This window comes from Scophthalmus maximus, chromosome 8, assembly GCF_022379125.1.
Source record: "Scophthalmus maximus strain ysfricsl-2021 chromosome 8, ASM2237912v1, whole genome shotgun sequence".
In the NCBI taxonomy this organism is placed as follows: domain Eukaryota; kingdom Metazoa; phylum Chordata; class Actinopteri; order Pleuronectiformes; family Scophthalmidae; genus Scophthalmus; species Scophthalmus maximus.
Window position 1 is genome coordinate 15,440,628 of NC_061522.1, and position 19,276 is coordinate 15,459,903.

The 19,276-nt window shown below is 42.5% G+C and overlaps 3 protein-coding genes across 6 annotated transcripts in view; 2 read left to right on the forward strand and 1 right to left on the reverse strand.

Moving 5' to 3' along the window:
• The window catches only part of LOC118312365 (cytoplasmic phosphatidylinositol transfer protein 1), a 60,015-nt gene extending 55,968 nt beyond the window's left edge, over positions 1-4,047 (forward strand). For 2 of the 4 annotated variants that reach the window (XM_035636895.2, XM_035636894.2), the window contains exon 10: positions 287-430. In XM_035636895.2, the coding sequence (XP_035492788.1) occupies positions 287-292 (6 nt within the window). In that variant the 3' untranslated portion in view covers positions 293-430. Of the gene's footprint in view, positions 1-286 lie in introns of all 4 variants that reach the window. The other 2 variants (XM_035636892.2, XM_035636893.2) reach the window with 1 other exon arrangement.
• A 574-nt stretch (positions 4,048-4,621) lies between these two features.
• LOC118312367 (ecto-ADP-ribosyltransferase 4-like) lies at positions 4,622-6,660 on the reverse strand. Its single transcript, XM_035636896.2, has 3 exons — positions 6,531-6,660; positions 6,289-6,416; positions 4,622-6,114 (listed from the first exon to the last, which is right to left on the reverse strand). The coding sequence occupies exons 2-3, from the start codon at positions 6,412-6,414 to the stop codon at positions 5,260-5,262; spliced, it is 981 nt and encodes a 326-aa protein (XP_035492789.2). The 5' UTR covers positions 6,415-6,416; positions 6,531-6,660; the 3' UTR covers positions 4,622-5,259.
• A 3,456-nt stretch (positions 6,661-10,116) lies between these two features.
• On the forward strand, positions 10,117-18,677 carry vwa10.2 (von Willebrand factor A domain containing 10, tandem duplicate 2). The gene is made up of 18 exons (XM_035638421.2): positions 10,117-10,312; positions 10,963-11,266; positions 11,587-11,794; positions 12,274-12,359; positions 12,505-12,598; positions 12,944-13,072; positions 13,168-13,354; positions 13,573-13,742; positions 13,951-14,063; positions 14,312-14,428; positions 14,589-14,792; positions 14,887-15,022; positions 15,110-15,262; positions 15,414-15,506; positions 15,713-15,822; positions 16,186-16,350; positions 16,886-17,209; positions 17,629-18,677. Exons 2-18 carry the CDS (start codon positions 11,066-11,068, stop codon positions 18,058-18,060), a joined length of 2,922 nt encoding a protein of 973 aa, XP_035494314.2. The 5' UTR covers positions 10,117-10,312; positions 10,963-11,065; the 3' UTR covers positions 18,061-18,677.
• The last annotated feature ends 599 nt before the right edge of the window (positions 18,678-19,276 follow it).

Below are 19,276 nucleotides of genomic sequence, written 5' to 3' on the forward strand. Positions count from 1 at the left end.
ATTGTCCCTCCTCTGTCTCATATTTTACTTGAGAGGATCTGAAAAATCATTCTTGGAAGCATAAGGCTACATAAATAACCACTAGAAACGTATTTGTTATTAGAATAAAACTATTTTAGATGACAAATCATATCACTTTTTCTTGTTTTTTGAATCTGTGTTTTTCTGTCTATGTCTGTGTTTGTAAGAATAACAGGTTAAGGAAATCTTCATTTCCAGTTTTTTTTTTTCTTCACTTTCCTAATTCCTCCTCTCACTGATCTCAATTGATCTCTTTCAAATCCAGACATGACAATGGATGAGGTGAGAGAGTTTGAGCGCACCATCCAGGAGGCCACCAATCAGAAGATCGGGATGTTCCCCCCATCCATCTCCATCAGTGAGACGCCCCTGTCCTCCCGTGCCCTCAACGGCCCTGCCAGTGCCCCCTCCACACCTATGTGCACTGATGCGCCCGAGTCCCTCTCGGTCCCCAAGGACCGACCCCGCAAAAAGTCTGCTCCGGAAACCCTCACCCTTCCTGACCCTGTCCCTAGTGGCGTCCCCCAGGGCTCTACTTCGAGTCCACTACCTGTTTCAAACCACCTCCAGTCATCCACACCGCCCTCCTCCAACTCTGATCTTGCGGAGATAGACGAACAGTAAAGGGACCCTAGGATGTCATACCAATTGCTTAACTTATTCCTACAACCCCATTGTCTTAGTATGAATATAGTCTAACCTCCAAAGACCAGTGCCCAGACATTCAAGTTCAATATTCAATGATTTTTCATAATTCTGGATAAGCAGCAGTCCCTCTAGAAGTCTAGTGTCATTGATACCATTGAGGCAGCTGTAGGTTCAGCCAGTCTGACCTGGCTGATTTCCTCTTGCTGTGAGACGAGTCAGCTACATGTCTATAGCTAATATAACAATCGCCCGTAATTTCTAATCAAACAAAGAGCATCCATAATTACTTTAGTCGAACAGCAGTTCCTTATGTTATATGAGTAAATTATTCTCATTGTTTCCTTTTAGTTATGTTTACGAGCTGATTGCTTTCAAGCTATTGAACTATGGTGTAGTTGCCTTAGCACCACAGAGCCAGTGGTGTTTATTAGTTTGGACAGTATGTTCAAATGAATGACAATTATTATCCCATTAGAAATTAAAATCCATGACACAAAGTGGAGTAGCACAGTAGACCTAATATGTTTGACAAATACACACCAGAAAGAAATCCAAGTGCCCTCATGAAAGTACCACCTAGAAACTGTGTCCTGATCAGATTGCCTCCATTCTTTTCCATCCCAAACTCCGAATTTACAACAGATGCAAGATCAGTACAATCACAGAGTTTACACCTCAGGTCTCCCTGACTCCACCTGGCTCACACCCCGAAGTCAGGGATATTACTGTACCTTTCTCTCCCTGTTTATTGCCAAACATTTTATATACCTCCACAGATATTACAACCAACTAGTGTATGTACCATACCGGTCTACTTAACCCTTAGAATGTTTACACATCAGAAACCTCGGAGCATTGGCGTATTAGCAGTAACTTTTAAGGTCAAGCTGTGGTTAATCTGCACTTGGTTTCAGCATGACAGTTAAATTATTAGCTAGTGGGGGTAAGGGTTAGTTTATTGCTGCATATATCTTACTCAAGTTGACTGAGAGGTCAGTAGAAAGAAAAAAAAAAACTTAGTTCAAATGTTGCCTGATAATAATGCTGGACATCTCATGTGACATGAATGTGATCCAATTTTAACAAATCAGCAAATCACCTTAATGTCACATGTAGGAACAAGGCCATTTTGGGGAGTTATTTGAAGCAGTGACAGATCTTTGTTAACAGCGGCTGTAATGAAAAGCCAAAGGTTGATTTGACAGGGGGGGGGGGGGGGGGGGGCACATGCGTCAAGCTGACTTGAGTGTGTGCTTTGGTAGCTGCATAGCATTTGCAGCAATGCTGATACTTTTGCTGGGCCAGCGCTGGTTGTGGGGGATGCCAAGCCCGCGGATTGGCGTGAGCATGAAATGATATTGGAACAGGAACATCATTGGCAGTGACCCATCGTCTCTGCTGGGCTTGTACTTCCATCTAGAACCCGAATGGAGAAACAAATACATGGAGACAGAAAGTTATTCTTTGGTGGAAAAAAACTTTTTTCGATTCAATGATATTATTCAAAGAAATGGGTTTTTATATGCTGCATGGAATGATCACATCATATATACATATTATGTGAAGTATATATGTCTATATGGCTGATGGGTACAGTACATTTGGTAATGCAACAGTATGAAGAAAAATGAATGCTGGCTTTGGAAGCTCTGTACTTATTTTGAGTGGAATGTAAGCATGTCCAGAGAATATGCTCTAGGCCGACAAACTCTTTCCATTCAGTGCCTCTGCATGCAACAATTGCATTGTCACCTCCATATGTGTAAACCAAAATCTCTTATGTTTCAGCTGTAGAAAACTTAAATTTCACTGTATTTCTTTGTGTGTTTTCTAACTCAAATGTTGCATTTAACCTCAAATAAAAAACAAAAAACGGGCTAGAGCCCAACACACAGCTGAACTACAACGTAATCAGATCAGTCATCTTAAAATACACCATCAGACGTTGAAGTAGCAGGGCTAACTTATCACTTATTTAGGAAATTAGTCATTTTTTCCCCCCCTGTTCATGCCAATTACTTCTAACTTGACAGCGCAAACGCATTTTGCACTTTCCAGTCTTTGACACCTTAAATGACAATGAAGGAATGTGTTACATTACAGTTTTGTTGGGTTTGTTGGACCAAAGTCCAATGATACAACATGGTGACTTCGAAGAGAGCAGGTCAAAGAGAGTGGCCTCAGCGGTCTTGCCATAAAATACTGTTAATATTGTGTACAGTTTCTCACTTGCTTTTGTTTAAAAAAAAAAAAGAAAGAAAGAAAAGAAAATGGACTGTAGCTTTTGTCTTTGCCTTTTGAGGATGCAAATGTCACATACCAGTTAATGGCCCTCTGTTTTGATCTATGATTTATAGATTATTCATATGTATGACTCTGGTGTTGACCATCTCTCTTGTCAGGAACACAGAGATCCAGGGATATGTTTGATCTCCCAGGGGCTATTGAAAACAATGCAAAATATCCAGCTGTGTGACATTGAACTCTGCTCTGTTTAAAAGAGTAACATATTGGGTATTGTAAATACTGTTGTTAATGGCTGAGTAGGCTTCTTACTTTCTTACCTTTAATCTGTTCAAAGTTGCATTGCTGATGTGAGATGGATGTGGTCAAAGGTTTCAACAGAGAGCTCTATTATTTACAGTAGTGTGACACCTTCACAGACATGAATTAAAGGTTTATTTTTTAATTTAGGAGTAGTGTGTCCGTATCTATGAAACCATTGTCATTATTGAGGAATTCTGAATTCAGTGAAGATTACTCTTCTCGACAAGTATCCAGGCTCCTCATTGTAGTGGTGAACTTTTGACTCCAGTTACTTTTTGGTTGTAAAACAAAATGAAGTGTTTCTTTTCAGTGGGGTGGCAGCTTTGACATTCACTTGCCATATTTATTCAGAAGTGATTGGCTATTCTGTTGTTTCATTTTTTTTGTAGTGAACCTGCTGTACTTTGATTTTGTGGTTGTTGTATTGTTTGAAGGAAAATCTAAATTAGTTTATCTCTATCTCTCTCTTTTTTTGTATAAAAGGACCAATCTCTTTACTCCTCCATTTAATGCTGTCTGCATTCGGCCGGGCTGTTGTGCTGTCTTCTGATAACTGGGACCTGTCTCACCATCCAGGACCACTGAGTTAGCTTGAGAGCCTATGTGCTTTTAGATTATGCGGCGCTCTGTATTAATCCTGCTTTGTGAAACAGCCTCCAGAAGTGCCGTTCTAGATCGGCTGCTGGAAGTCGCTCTTAGTTCTTCCACTTTAACTATTATTGTGTTTGTTATATTTTTACTGCCCTTTTTTTGAGGTTCATTTGATTCTTTGTTGTAACTATCGTTTTACTTTTTCTGAAATAGACAAATAAACTTTACTAGCAATTGCAACGGTGTTGTTATTTCTTCTGTTCATCATATATTTCACAGCTTGCAAAATGCATTGAGGGAATCCACCATAAAAGCCATAATGCATTTCTGGACAGTACAGTACGGTGTAAAGTATGAAGTTACAGTGAATGATGGATGCTGGGACGAAAATGAGCAAACAATAAAAAATGTTTTGCACTTTGCACATTTTTATGATTTATTGCACACAAAATTCAGTGTTCAAAATTAAATGTAGTCATTAGGCAGGGATTGGAGCCAGTAATATTACTGGATTTTTACTACTGACGCATTGCTGTGTAAATTGCCATGGTGGAGCTTATTTGAATTACTTTGTACTGTTGGGTAGTTTGATATTTTAATAAGTAAATATTAAACACATTTTTTATCCAGGTTCTAACGCTGACAGATTTAGGTAGTGAAAGGTTGTGAAAGGTTGTGAGTTTCCTTAAAGCATCTAGCAGCCAGGCACTTCTCAATTAACTTACAACCTCGTGTATGTCTGCAACAACAAGCGAAGCGCTCCTCATGATGTTTCCATGTAAAACAATGAAACATTCAAGACATTGGTCCAAGGGATGGTAATTAAACTTTAATACATCCGATGAAGCAGGAAAAAAAAGATGATTTTGTTCAAAGGACACTTGGTTCTCGTGTGTTTAACAGTTTAACACAGTGTGTTATTTTACAGTATAACTTCCAAAGGAGGGAAACCACATCACTGATACAGTGTCAGTGTGATATGTTCAACGTGTGCCCTCCAGTGGCTGACTTGTTAACAGCTGCTGTAGTCAGAGGGCATAGGCAGGCATGCTGATGTCTCTGTCTCTGTCCACACCAGCCCGCTTGACATGCTGGAATGCTACTACTAACGCTAAAACATAAATAAAATAACCTTGTTACGATTCCCTGAGTCAGATTTCCGAAGACTGTCTGTTCTGTCTGTTTCTCTCTCTCGGCACTGTGGTCTCATGTGTCTTTGGCGATAGAAATGTTCACTCTTACATCTGTTCTCAGTCGTCCACTTACCCTTCCTCCGTCACCTCACATGGCGATGTTGCATTGTAAAGAAGATGAATGAGTGAGAGTTAAATATTGGGCCTCATGCGAGAACAATTTCATATTCTTATCCTAAATTTCTCTTACTGCACACTTGTCTGTGAGGGATGGTACCCTGGGCAAAACACAACAAAAAAAAAACTTGATGCTATATCATCAGCACCAGCAGAGAACCGAGCACTGCGGTTTCTGCCTGCGTTTTACAAGCGCTAAAGCAATTCTAACCATCAGCACAAAACATGCCAGCCCCATTGCAACTCTGCTTTTTGGCCAGTTGGTTGAAACGGCTCCAAAATATGCCCTCATTTGCCTTTCATTTAGTTTGCAATTCAAATCTGTCCTTGGTGTTTTGGTGCTCTGTAGCTTGTAAACCACAGTGCACCATGGGTCATTTGTCAGGACATGAGTGATCTTGAAAACCTCGTAGGGCGGTATCAGCACCTGTCCCGCTTCGTTCGTAGCAGAGTAGTGTGTTACATCGGCGCCGAAGCACGTGTAGATCTCAAAACAAGACACGTTGCCATTCAAATCAAACGAGTGCTTAGCCGAAGCTGCCAAAGTGAACGCACCGAAATGCATGTTTGTGTTGATGACATCGTGATCAAACTGCCTCCCTGTCCTGTAATGAGCGGTTCTGCACAATGTCTGATTGGGATGCAGAACCTGGATGGCATCGGTCAGGTGAAAGTAGAAATAGTGGAACTCGAATCCTTTTGTGCCGTACTCGTGTTTCTGTGTTTTCACAGCTCTGTTGAAATCTTCTTGGATTTGTTTCCCTTCCGTGTACATGCGTATCGCCACGGCGTGTTCCTCTTTCAGGCCCTCGTGCGCAGGTTTCTTTGCGTCTCTCTCAGCTGACGCCCAGGCAAAGCTGAAGTCTCTGAAGCGCCACTCAAACAAGCAGAACAGGTTGACACGAGAGGCTGCTTCAGATCGGCAGCCGTCATGCATGTCATCAATGGAATCTGTCGCCATGTCAAGACGGAAACCTTCTGTCTTAGTTTTCTGCAGCTGTGGAAAAAGAAACATCTACATGAGCACAATCGAGTTACAGAGGGTTTGTCATATTCTGTGAAATTGGCTGAATTTCTTGTGGAACCCCCCCCCCCATCTAACTGTGCTGACATTTCTGCTCTTTAAACATGAACTTTCAAATATAAACCAAAGAAAGAAATGTCATCCCACCTCAGCAGGTTTCTGAGGCCACCAGAGAATTCGAAATGGGTCATGGTACAACAGGAGAACCACTGCCAACAACAGACAAACAGTTGCCCAGTTTCTCAGTGTTGTCATCATGCAGACAAACTTCATATCTAAATGGAAAAACAGGTTCATCGAGGTTATCAGATTTTTGTTGTTATTTGCGTGCACATTGACAACATTTATACGAATAAATCTGACGGAATAATGTGATTGTTTCGTCTTACCTTTCCTCTGCCGACAACTTCCGACAGTAGCATGGTTATCTTATGAGCCGAACAGGCGGGAAGTTGACACAGTGTCAACAAGCGAAGCAAAGACGATGTCCTGCCCCTTTGCCCATCAGAGGGAATGCTCTTATATTTGATCAAACAGCATTTAATGTTGGATTTGAAACTGTTAAACAGAGTGAAACAGAGATATATATATATATATATATATGCTTTAAAAAAACAACTGCAAATATATTTGTAGTTTTTAGTTTGACACTTTTGTCTTGTGCTGTGCTGTGTGTGTATCTAAGTGAGATTCAACACGAGATTCAACATGTGGTAGCACTTGCAGATCCTGTATGGTGGCTGGATCTGTTAAGAAAAGAAAGAAGGTGAGTTACAAAGTGGTGATGGTAGGTCATCCTCTTAGGTAAACAACACGTCACCATAGCGCTGCTAACGATCTGTTAGGTTACATTTTTGAACACAAGGCGTGTACGGAGGATTGCAGTGAATCAGAGTATGGTGTAGGTCACAGGTCATCAAAGTGTGAGCTGGGCCGCCTCAGTGGAAATTCACGACAGTATAAAGGGAGTGGAACAGAAGAAATGATTACAGGAGTTATTGCATTGGTAATCAAAAGGGGTGTTGTGAAGTGTTTGATTTGGTTCGTTCATCATTCTTACATCACGAGGTGCCCATACAGTCACAAGTCACTTCACGTATTTTTATATATTGAAGTAACATTTTCATCAACCTTTTGACATAAGACTCGTAGCGACATTTTAACATCCCGGTAGGAAACCCCCCCCCCCCGATCTGCTCCATTGTGCAGCAGTACAACATGCCAGTGTGATGGCGAGCCAGCAGACACTGTACCAGGACCCTGCAACTAGAGCAGCTAGTCACAGTTCCTTTTATTACTTAAAGCAGCGATTTTCCCACTGTACACACGCAACCCCTCCACTCACGAAAATGTGTGCAGAAACCCCCTCACTGCTTATCTCAGACGTGCTGAGGTGGCTGGACGACTGGGTGATGGAGCGGGCCATGGCATTCCTTTAGAGCAGCCTGTCAACCCACAGCCGACCGCGCGGGGCAGCCACAGCTCCGTTGCCTTAGTAAATATAATCTGGATACAAAGATTTTTCTCTGAAATTTCACAACCACCTGTTGATGTAGCCTGGCCCTGTTGAAAAATGCGGCCCCCTTAAAGAGTCAACAACCTTATTGAGGGAGCGAGGAGGTGAAGGGGTGTCAGCTCCTCAGAGGAACGATTGTTTTCTGAACTATGTTGTTTGACTTTGTGCACGATGACTCACACACACATTGAATAAATAAATCAAGCAGACGTTGAACACGAAATATGCTGCTGAGCAGGATTTTGGAGGCGGACATTGGGGCACCTCAAGATCCTCGCAAACCCACCAGAGGTGCTTATGTGCACTCACACAGGTCCGCCGAGCTCCTTGTGGTGTGTGGGACTCCTCCTGGTTCTTTGATTGGAGATTTCATATTCCAATCTGATTAGTACCATCACGAGACAGACTACTATTGTACTTGATGTAACTTTGCGTTGTCATTTACAGTGTAGTATAAAGTACGCTGCCAACTTTCAGTGGGGTGGTCTTTCTGTTTTTCCAAATGTAAACTTATCATCAGAGTAATTTGAAAGATTGTATAAAAAATACAGAAGATGGCTTAAACAATGTGTCAAAAAACGCGTGTGTGTGTGTGTGATAATGTGATAATGTTATATAATGAAAATATGACAAAATATGGGCGGTTACACAAATAGGTAAATTTGTCATGAAGCCATATTGTGCCGCATTATTCACATGAAGAGCGTTACCATTTTACTGTAGCTGATCACGAATCACTTTACAGTAACTTGACTGTCTTAAGAAGAAAACGACACATTTGTAGACTAAAACCATGTCATTTATTTCCCTGATTGATTATCGTTTGAGCTACTGTGTAGTATCCACAGTGGCAACACCTCAAGACATTATGACCTAAAATGCTCAAGTCCCACATTGCTGAAAATAAAGGTGACTAAGCCGGTGAGCAGCTTTACTATCTCCTCTGACACATACGCACTCAACCTAGTACCAATAGGCGATCTTTAGGCTGCTGGAAAGTCGCATGTTTACTGATCACGTCCTCAAATCAGAAGGGAGTGCCTTGAGAGGCCAGAGGAGGGGAAAGATCATTTCTGCATTACTCAGACTTGTGTGGTTATGACAGCGAAACATCAGTTCTGTACAGTATATGTTTAATCACTGCTCTTAATTGATGACGGGTTGTTGGGGCTTAATAATTGATTCTTCCGATGATTGTGTTTTTCCCCGTGGACTCAAATTGCTCTTTTTGCACTTTGTTGGCTGGATCTATTAGCCATTCTAAAGGGAAACACGGCCGAGTGGGCTGATTTCTGTTTTTTTGGTTTGATTTTGTCTAATGAAAACAGCCTTGTATGTATGAATATCATTACATGACAAAGATCCCCTGGGTTTAGTCTGGGGAGTTTGTTCCCCTATAGTTTCATCCAGGCGTTTTGGTTAAGTCCTTCAGTCGGTCCAAACCATAGACTGTATATAAAAATGGACGTAGTCACCGGGTCGGTAAAGTGAAGCCAATGCAAAAGTGCCTGAAGCTTGTATTCTCTGGAATGACCAGCAGAGGGCGACTCCTCTGGTTGCAAAAATAGGTCAGTTTCTAAAGAAGGCTATGAGAAAATAATTTTACTACTCTCACTTGATTTTTCTACCGTCAGTAAACATTTTCTGGAGTTTATGGTCTGGATCGCTAGTTTCAAGTTTTCTTCTTCAACAGCACGATGTTCATTTTGAAAATGAAGTGCTGGAAACACAGTGATTGACAGCTCGGACCGTCCAATAGGTGCAGGTCGCAGGTTATCGGTGGACGTGCAGTGGACGAGCTCTCCACCCGTCGCTGCTGTGAGTATGGTTACTTCTGGTTTCAAATACCAAGAGGGCCCTGGCAAAAAAGATTGTTCAACATTGTGGGGGAAAAAAGCTTTTTTTCTGTTTATGATGGAGACATGTCTGTGTATGAAGAATAGTTGGAACAGCGCGGTTTTACCCACCAACCCCAAGACTGGAAGATGGGGGATACAACTATGTGTAAACTATATATTTTTCTAAATGTAAAAAAAGTACCAACAAGCTCACGATTTAATCCTCTGTTTCTCATATGTTGAAACCGTACACAAGAGAATTGTAATTTTTAATAAAAAACTATTTGTGGTTAGAAGGTTGCAAGATGTGACTATGTTTTCGGCAAACACCAACCAGTCACATGCTCTGTGCACAGAGTTTTCCAGAGTCCTGTCATTTGGTACCATTGTGCTTCAACTAGAGACCATTGTACACCACAAAAACAGACATGTTGAACTATTCCTTTACCTGGAAACTGTAAAAAAAAAAAAAAAAAAAAAGAAAAAGAAGAAAAAAAGAGAAAGAAAGGGTGTATCCCATGCTCTCACTTAAACACATGTCCACATGAGTAAAAAAGAATCATGGGGGTGTGGGAGCTCTATTGTGGTACTCATTTCATCAGTTCAATCATTCGAGACGGACACAAAGTATAAGAGGAAGGAATGAAAGCATGCGCTCACTATCTCTCAGCACACACACTGAAAACATGAAGAGATTATACATCAGGAAACGCACAACATTCTCTACCCATGGTATATAGACATGGAATTCTGACACAATAAGACGGAAGCATTGCCAACACCTGAACACGACTAGACTGCTGAAGGGCACACAAAGGTAAGAGCATGCAAAAATTATATTATATACAGAAGATCAAAATTTAATTAATTGATATTCTCAACTGTATGTGTAGTAATCTTCCCCCTATTGTACATTTTGTAAGAATGATAATTGATTTAAAGCTGGTGCGATGAGATGAGATGTCTTCGTGGTAATATTGGCATTTTTATCTTTATCTTTTAATTTTTTCCAAATTATAAAGTTTACAGTCTTTCAAATTAGGCCAAATATTCATGCAAAATTATTTGCAGCTATCTGCTCAACATATTATTTGGCCCTTCATATTATATATTGACTGATTGGTTCTTGGATTTATTTCATCATGTAGACTATAGCGCTTACAAACATTTAAAAACCCTACAGTGACATGGTGTTCTCTTCGAAATTATCAAGATCTGCTGTAGCCATGTTGTCATCTGTTAGTTTGATGTCACGATTTCCCTCTGCCCTTCTTCCTCTGCTGATTTTGCCCCTCAGGTGTTTTCATTTGCCACTCGCCGCCTCGTTTCACCTGCTTCACTTCCAGCGACCTCTCCTGCTTAACCACACACTTTCCCTTCCTTGTGGCAACCCACTGTGGAATTCACTGCACACAGTGGGAGAGATAAAACATTCCAATGTGCCAACATTCCTCGATTTCTTTGCAGTTGATTCGTGCCAACTTGAGATCCAGTGAGGCAGTAAAAACAACAGACGGTGTGCCTCCAGATTTCTTCTTCCTTGAAGGTCACCCCCTCCTCTTCCTCCGTCATGACTGCCGGGCTGACGGTCACGCTCCTGATGGCGGTGGGCCTCTCGCTGCCAGGCCTCATCCACTGCTTCTTACCGCTCTTCTCATTTGATGGGAATTCCACCACTCACCGTGACATCACACAAAGGGCGGTCCTTAGAAAGACGGCCGAGGTCTGCCGAGATATTGCTGCCTCCGAGGGACGAGACTTCAGCCTGACCGTGAGTTGCAAAGCCATGCACACTGAAACAGAGAGACTGGGAGCACTCTGGTGCGTTCAAACATCTATTCCATATTCTGTGACACGGGGCCAACGTTTCCATAGCTCAAACCGAAATGAACTGAAAAAAAAAAATCCATAATTCCTGTATTTTGAACCCCCCCCCCCCACTGATATTCCAGTATCTCAATAATTTGCACTCTTGCTCTGAAGTTGTGGGGAGTTTCATGTTTCGAGGAAGGAACATGCGAGTACAGTGTTTTGTTTGAAACCTATATTCTCTATCACACGATTGGTCATTTCTCATTTCTTTGTCTGCAGATCGATGACAGACTGTCGGCCTCCGAGGTGCAAAGGGCCTGTTCCTCCACAGGCACTTCCACGTCTCTCCTCTCCAGTGTCTTGTACCATACTTCCATTGCCAATATGTACTTCAGCAACGCAAAAGTGGACGTGGTGTTTGCCCTGAGTGAAGAGCACCATTTTGATGACGAGACCTTCCAGGGAGGACGGGACGTGATCACAGCAGGTACGTTTGTTTCTTAAAAATCTCAATGTTGAAAATGTTTAGAAAGTTAAAATAAAGATTCAAAAATGTAAACTTATTGTCACGCCATTCCTTTAGTTACAATGGTCGGACAGCAATGCCCCGAATACCGAACTTGGATGTCATATGTGGAAAATATGGAACGTTTTAAATTCTGAAATATGCACCATAGCCAGCAGGTGGCAGAAAGGAGTATTGTACAGTAACTGGTTAAACTTCCTCTACACATCACATCTTTTTAAGGGTGGATCAGTTCCTCATTAGCTCAAATGCACTTGACTCCTTCATTTTCATTGGTAAACATACCAGGCACCATGGTAATTAGGGAAAATTAGCATTTCACTTACATATGATGAGACCCAAATTTCCACATCAGCTTCACAGGGTTTAGAGCAGGGCATACATTTTTTTGCATCTTGACTACTGCAGCTTAACTCTCTTCCTGCTGTTCTGCTGCCGAGGCGTGGCCGCTGTCAAGGCCAGTGTGAAGCTGGAGAACTTTGTCGCAGGGAGATGGACCCTCGGACGGGTGTGTCACACCCTACAGGTGAGGTCGATGATTGTTTTCTCATCAGTTTTTTTCAGGGTGTGTTGTTTTTGGAAGGAAAAAATCACACTTTGGAATATTCCCCCCAAAAAACTAACTAATGGGGGCGTTGCGAATAATGTTTCATAATCTGTTGTATGTTAAGGATTTCTACAGCCACAGTAACTGGGTGGAGTTGGGAAACAAAGCTCCCTACAGCACGCTGATCAGACCAGACCAACCTCTTGAGAATCTGGCAGGTAGGATTCTGTTGTCAGCTCTAACTCAGCAACTCGATGACAAACACTCACCCTGCGGTGACTTGCAAAGCCTTGCACACACAATCTTTCAACACCTCGGCCAACCGTTCAATATCCCCACTGCACTGTCCATTTCAGAGTTTAAACATGATTCATCACTGATTTAAAGTCACAATGTGAAATTACCCCACATATCATTCTACTTTGAGTAAGAACAAAATAATTTAATCATTTGGTCACTGAATGGTTATGTTTTCTTTGAAATGTGTTCTAGTAAATTTGCAGATGAATCTCCCGTGCTATTACATTTTGTCTCTTATTTTTATTGCACAAAATGTATTGCAGGCCCGAGTACTCCAACCTGTAGAAACTGTACAGGAGGAAACTGTGCCGACAACCTTCTGCCCGACCTGCTGCAGCAGGGGCTTCTCACCTCGGGCTACTTCAACATCTTCTCCTCAGCAAAGCCTGCAGGTAACTTCAAGGGAACACGTACAGTTATACGTGTTCCACGATAAGCATTTTGTAAGCATAGCCGAGCAACACCAAAAAATTCCCTCTGCCCTTAGGTAAATGCAGCCATGGTGGTTTGTTCGACCTGACGAGCAAACAGGAGCCAGTGGGGGGCATCAGCAAGGATGACGTCGGGTCTAGTCACGGCTCACTTCACCACACGGCGGCGGATTTGGCTGTGAATGCCACAATGGAACTACTGGAGGACATCAAGGCAGCTGTGGGAGACAAAAACTTCTTGCGGTATGAGTCATTTTATGACCCTAAACAAAAGGAGTACAGACATGGCCAGAGTAGGACGGCTGCTGAGCTATGTTCGCTGAGAGAGTGATATATAAAATGTCCCAAATATCAAATTCAGCTCAATCATCTCTTGTATCTCTCTACAGCTGTTTTCAGACATGAACTCTGAGAAAAGAGAAAAAAACCACTTGTGCTTTTTCCCTCTCCCGCTCCTTCAGACTGATGGGCCTCTCGCAGTCTTCGGCGCTGTGTTTCGTCATCGACACCACCGGCAGCATGAGCGACGACATCGCCGAGGCAAAGAGGGTTTCCTTCGACATCATCGACAGTAAGAGGGGAACCCAGGACGAGCCCTCTGCCTACATATTGGTACCTTTCAATGACCCAGGTGGGTACTGTAACTCGCATGGAGGTGAATGTAGTTCATTACAGAGAAGTGAAGTTATTAGTGGAGCAGACTTTACCAGAACTGGATATTCTCCAACGCCTGCTGCTGAATTTGACGAATGCATCACTGTAAACCGTGTCTCCTCGTAGTCACAGCTAAATCATAAATTCAATGAGTGATTGGAATCGATTATCTATCCCGTGTGCAGGATTTGGACCTCTGCTCATGACAACTGACGCCGATATATTTAAAGCCAACATCAACAAGCTGTCTGCGAGTGGAGGAGGAGACATCCCAGAGTTGTGCCTGTCTGGACTGCAGGTGTCTGACAATGCAATGAGCACCTTTCTACTGTTATTCTACCAAATTATCCTTGAACCATTGGTTTGTTTTGTAAAGCAACAGCACATTATCATCACAAAGTCATGCGACTATTCCAGTTAGTCAGAAAATCTTTTTCATTCTTTCAAAGTCATTCTTTCAAATTAAAGTAAATTATTTCCTTATTCTGGATCATTTTTAGTCTTACGGTCTCTAACAGATTGTCCTGTACTGTGTATGACTGACAGCTTGCCCTGACTGCGGCTCCACCCTCCTCCGAGATCTTTGTCTTCACTGATGCTCCAGCGAAAGATGCCCATCTGAAAAGCACCATCAGCGCTCTCATCGAGAGCACCAAGTCTGTGGTATGGGAGTCAACCTTTATCATCCTCGCTCTTCAAATGTCAACTCATTTAATTAAAGGGACAAATTAAATAAAAATACAATAGTGTGTAAGCAGTTGTGGACTTATGTGCGTTGTTCTAATATATCTTCTTTTTCTTTTTCTACCCGCCACACATCAAGGTTACTTTCATGTTGACAGATGTCCGGGCCAGTCGACGGCGCCGCAGTAACACTAGGGGTGGGAGTTCACGGGCAATGGGCCAATCAGATGCCCAGCTGTACCGTGACCTGGCCCGGACTTCTGGAGGTCAGGCCATTGAGGTCAGCAAGTCCGACCTTTCTGTAGCTACAGCTGTTATACAGGATTCAACAGCCAGCGCTGTGGTAAGTCACTGGACCCGAGATTCCCACCTGAATGCAGATGACACTGCCAAATATGTGTGTAAAAATGTAACTTTTCTGTTCCTTCCTCTTTGAGGTGACAGTTTTTCAGGTAGTGAAGAATCCTGGAAGCCCTGATAATTTTACATTTACTGTTGATGGTTCACTGATGAACATGACTGCATACATCACGGGAGCCTCATCTCTCACCTTCGATCTCACCAGCTCCACAGGTGTCGCTATTGCTAATGTCCAGTTTTCAATTTTCCATCTACCACCGAAAGTGTTGTTTCTTTTTAACATGTTTCTGTCTCTTCCAGGTTTATCGCAGAGTTCCAGTCAGTCCAGTGGTCCTCTGGCATCTTCCACTACGGCAGGAAACCTACGTCGCTTAAGCCTCAACACTGATAATCAAACAGGATCATGGCAAATCCGTGTTAACTCCAATAGTCCCTATTCTGTTAAGGTCACAGGTCAGTAATATTTGTTCAAGGAGGTTTGTACAGATAAATTGATCACCTGCAAGTTAGTGAGATTTTTGGAAAGCTTTTATTTCACAGGTGTTTGTCTGCTGCTGTGTTTGCATTGGTGAATCTTTTCGATGCATGTGTGTGTGTACATCAGGTCAGAGTTCGGTGAACTTCATCTATAACCTTGTGGAAGCGCACAAAGGAGCCCACGGAGACTTCGGTCTAAAGGAGGGACGTCCTCTTTCGGGTCAGACCATCACTGTCACCTTCATCTTTACATTTTCTATTTAGACTCTTTCCTCATTGTCCTCGGCATCCGACTTTTAAACAGTGATCATCCGCCAAACTCTATCACTATGTCAGAGCCTCTCACTCTTCTTTATATGTGCGCATAATGTCCATGTGACAATAAAACACAACTAACTTTCCTCTCTGCATTGTCACAACTTGCAGGTGGAAATGCCAGCCTCTTGATGTCCGTGACAGGAAGTGACACAGTAAAGGTCACAGAGGTCAATCTGTTTGACAGCTCGGGGCCAACGGTGGTCAACGGATCAATACAGGCAAGTCAGAAGTATTTACTTTAGAAAATCATCATTAAGAAAAAGCGTCTTAAGAAAAAACTTATTAACTTTACACTCTCAACGGTCTCTCACTTTTTGATGTCCTTTTGCCTTTTTAAAAATTCTTTATCTCTTCATTAACTATAAAAGTCAAATTTGAATTTGAATAGGTTTTGGATGACTGGCAATATTTGTTATGAATGGGCTACCACAAAATCCCAAATATTTGTCATTCAATATTTCTCACAGATTTTAAGAAAAATATTTTAAAAAGGATATTGGGACGTTCATTTCAAACGTTCATTCCTCATGCTTCAGTCTTTTCTGTGACAAAGCGTCCTTGTCTCTTTCTGTCTCCCGCAGTCGCTGGGAAGTGGTAACTTCCTGGTGACATTCAGCGCGGTCCCAGCAGGTGACTTTGTGGTTCGTCTGAAAGGAGAGGACAGCAGCTCCTCCTCCAGGTCGACAGCGAGCGTTTTTCAGAGACAGGCCTCCACACAGATGAAGACCTCCGGCATTTCTGTAACTGTGAGCACGGTCACGTCTTGTTCTCTGCCTCAGTGAAGCAGCTCTTTGCTGTTATGGAGTCAAAATGGCTTTTCTATTGCCAAGTTCATATCCATCCATCGTCTACTGCATTGTCCATTTAAGGGTCATGGGGGGAGGCGGGGTTCACCCTGGACAGGTCGCCAGCCCATCACAGGGCCACATACAGAGACGGACAACCATTCACTCTCACATTCACACCTACGGTCAATTAAGAGGCTCCAATTAACTTAACCCCATTCTGCATGTCTTTGGACTGTGGGAGGAAGCCGGAGAACCCAGAGAGAACCCACGCATACACGGGGAGAACATGCAAACTCCAGACAGAAAGGCCCTGGTTGGTTTGAACCGGGTCTCGAACCCAGAACCTTCTTGCTGTGAGGCGAAAGTGCTAACCACTACACCACCGTGCAGCCCCCGAGTTCATATCAACATCTATAAACATACACAAAACCAAATGTTTATCACTTATTGTTTATGTTTTACATGCCAACCTCCTCTTCCTTCACTTTTCCAGGCCCAAGCCAACAACACCAACGTGGAACCGGGCTCCACCATCTCCATCCCTTTCACAGTTGCCACGACCACCAACGGAGTTGTTAACAACTCTGCAACGGGGACGTTCGCGGTGCGAGCCAACAACGACCGCAGCTATACTTCCACCTCACCCAGCACGCTCACCGTAGCGGCAGGAAGCGGAGGCACAGCCAACGGCACGGTAACCCTGACGGTACCGACCAGCGCCGCGTCGGGAACGGACGTGACCCTTACCATCGAGGCCGAAAACGCAGCTGCCAGTGACGTTAACTACGCCGTCCTCAGGTTATCTGTGACTGCCAAGGTAAGGGAGGAAGATAATGAGGTGCTCAGCAGTACACAAAGTGTGTTCTATTTTTCAAAATGAATATATTATTGTTAAATTGGTTGTGGTAAATTATGATGAAATATGAAACTACATCAAAGGATGCTGGGTAGCCTCTGTCGCACATGATGAGCTATTAATATTCTCAAAGTTTCTCATTCATCATCTATATATACACATCTCTCATTGATATGTTGTATTAAACTTTACCCCATTCAACTATTTTTCTATTTTTTTGTGGTGCTTTTTTGCTCACAAGAAGTAGGCTGAAGTTTATCCTAACAATCACTGATTTTAAAATCAATTTCCCAAATTTTGATCTTGTCCTTTGCCTCTTCCTAAATGATTTGTATTTTGGCTAACCCCTGTCTCATTGCTTCATCTCACCCACTGTCCAGGTGACAGATGTTACCCGCCCTGTGTGCCAGGAAGTCAGTACATCAACCGACTGTTCGTCCGCTTCATCGCTCTGCTCTTCCTCAAAGTGGGAATTCATCGCCAATTTCACTGACGGCGTCAACGGAACTGGCATCGAGAGCATCACCATCCGCAAAGGGAACGGTACCCTCAACAGCAGCGCATTGACCGGGGCAGGGGGCGAGAACGTCACAGTGGTTACCTACAGCGCCTCCTGCTGTTCGCAGAATGTAGAGCTGACTGCTGTGGACAAGATCGGAAATGTGGGCACCTGTGTGGGACAGGCTCGAGAAGCGACCACAGCCGCGCCTGTGACTACAGCTGCAGTTAACACAACATCCACAGGGGGGCACACTTTGAAGATGTCACACTATCTATGGATGACAGTCGCAGTTTCTCTCCTTTGGAAGTGAAATATAAACGTAAATTGCTCTGTAAATATAGTCCTTACCAGTTCAACTGGTAAATCACTCACTTGATTTTATTGGCCTACAACCGATATATTGAGTATAGGCATGCATAGATAAATATATATTTAAATAATATCAGACAATTTATATTTATATCCAAATTTTTTGCTCACTAAAATCAATACAAGCATCAGCTCCAAACATCCAGTTCTAGCCTTTAATGAAATAAATTGAATCTTTTGATTATCACGGATTGTTGGATGTATAATAAATATGGAAGAGCTACTTTGTACAATTTATTTATATTCATAGTGGTGTGTGTATATTTGTAGCAATAGTGTGGTGATGAAGATAATGTAGAAGTGAATGCAGCTGACATTAATGCAATGGCTCCTACATGTCAGACAAAATTCAAAACAAATAATGATGAATATTTTTCCACAAGTTGTTTTAATTGATGGCGTCTTCGGTGTGTATCTTGGGGCAAATTTGAGAAACATGATTGTATTGAGGGGATCTTTAAAGACAAGCTAATGTCTTTGTGTCTTTGCCTTATTGGCAGACCTTGTGGCTGCTGTATGATAAATGGTGATGAGCAATAAACTGAACTCCACTCTTGACAACTTCCGTACAGAAGAGCCTGTGCCTGATGTCAGACATGCATTATTACTGGGAGGGAAGCATAAATCCACATCAGCCACAACATTATAACTATTATACATCTACAACTACAGTAGTATATACCATCGATCTGTGGGGGAGTGTTAAAAAAAACAACACAGTTCTCTCAACTTGATTTCAATCAAGTCCATTTAAAAACATGTTATTAATGATGACAGCAGGAATTGTTTGCAGCACAAATAACATCTTGTGGTCCAAGTTTATGAATCCTAATTTTAAGTTTTACAAAAGAGGAAAGTTTTAAGACCAACCCTTAATGTAGAGAGGATGTCTACCTCCCAAACCCACACTGGGAGCTGGTTCCACAGGAGAGGAGCCTGAAAGACTCTGGCTCCTTTTCAACTCTTGGAAACTCTAGGGACAACAAGCAGGCCTGTATTTAGAGGTCAAAGTGATGTATTGGGATATGATGATACCGTAATATGTAATCTCTTAAAGAAATGATGGAGCTGGAGTAATTAAGGGCTTTGGAGAAGGAGACATGTCTCTAGTCCCTGTCAATACGCATTTTGGATCAACTGGAGGCTTGTCACTGACT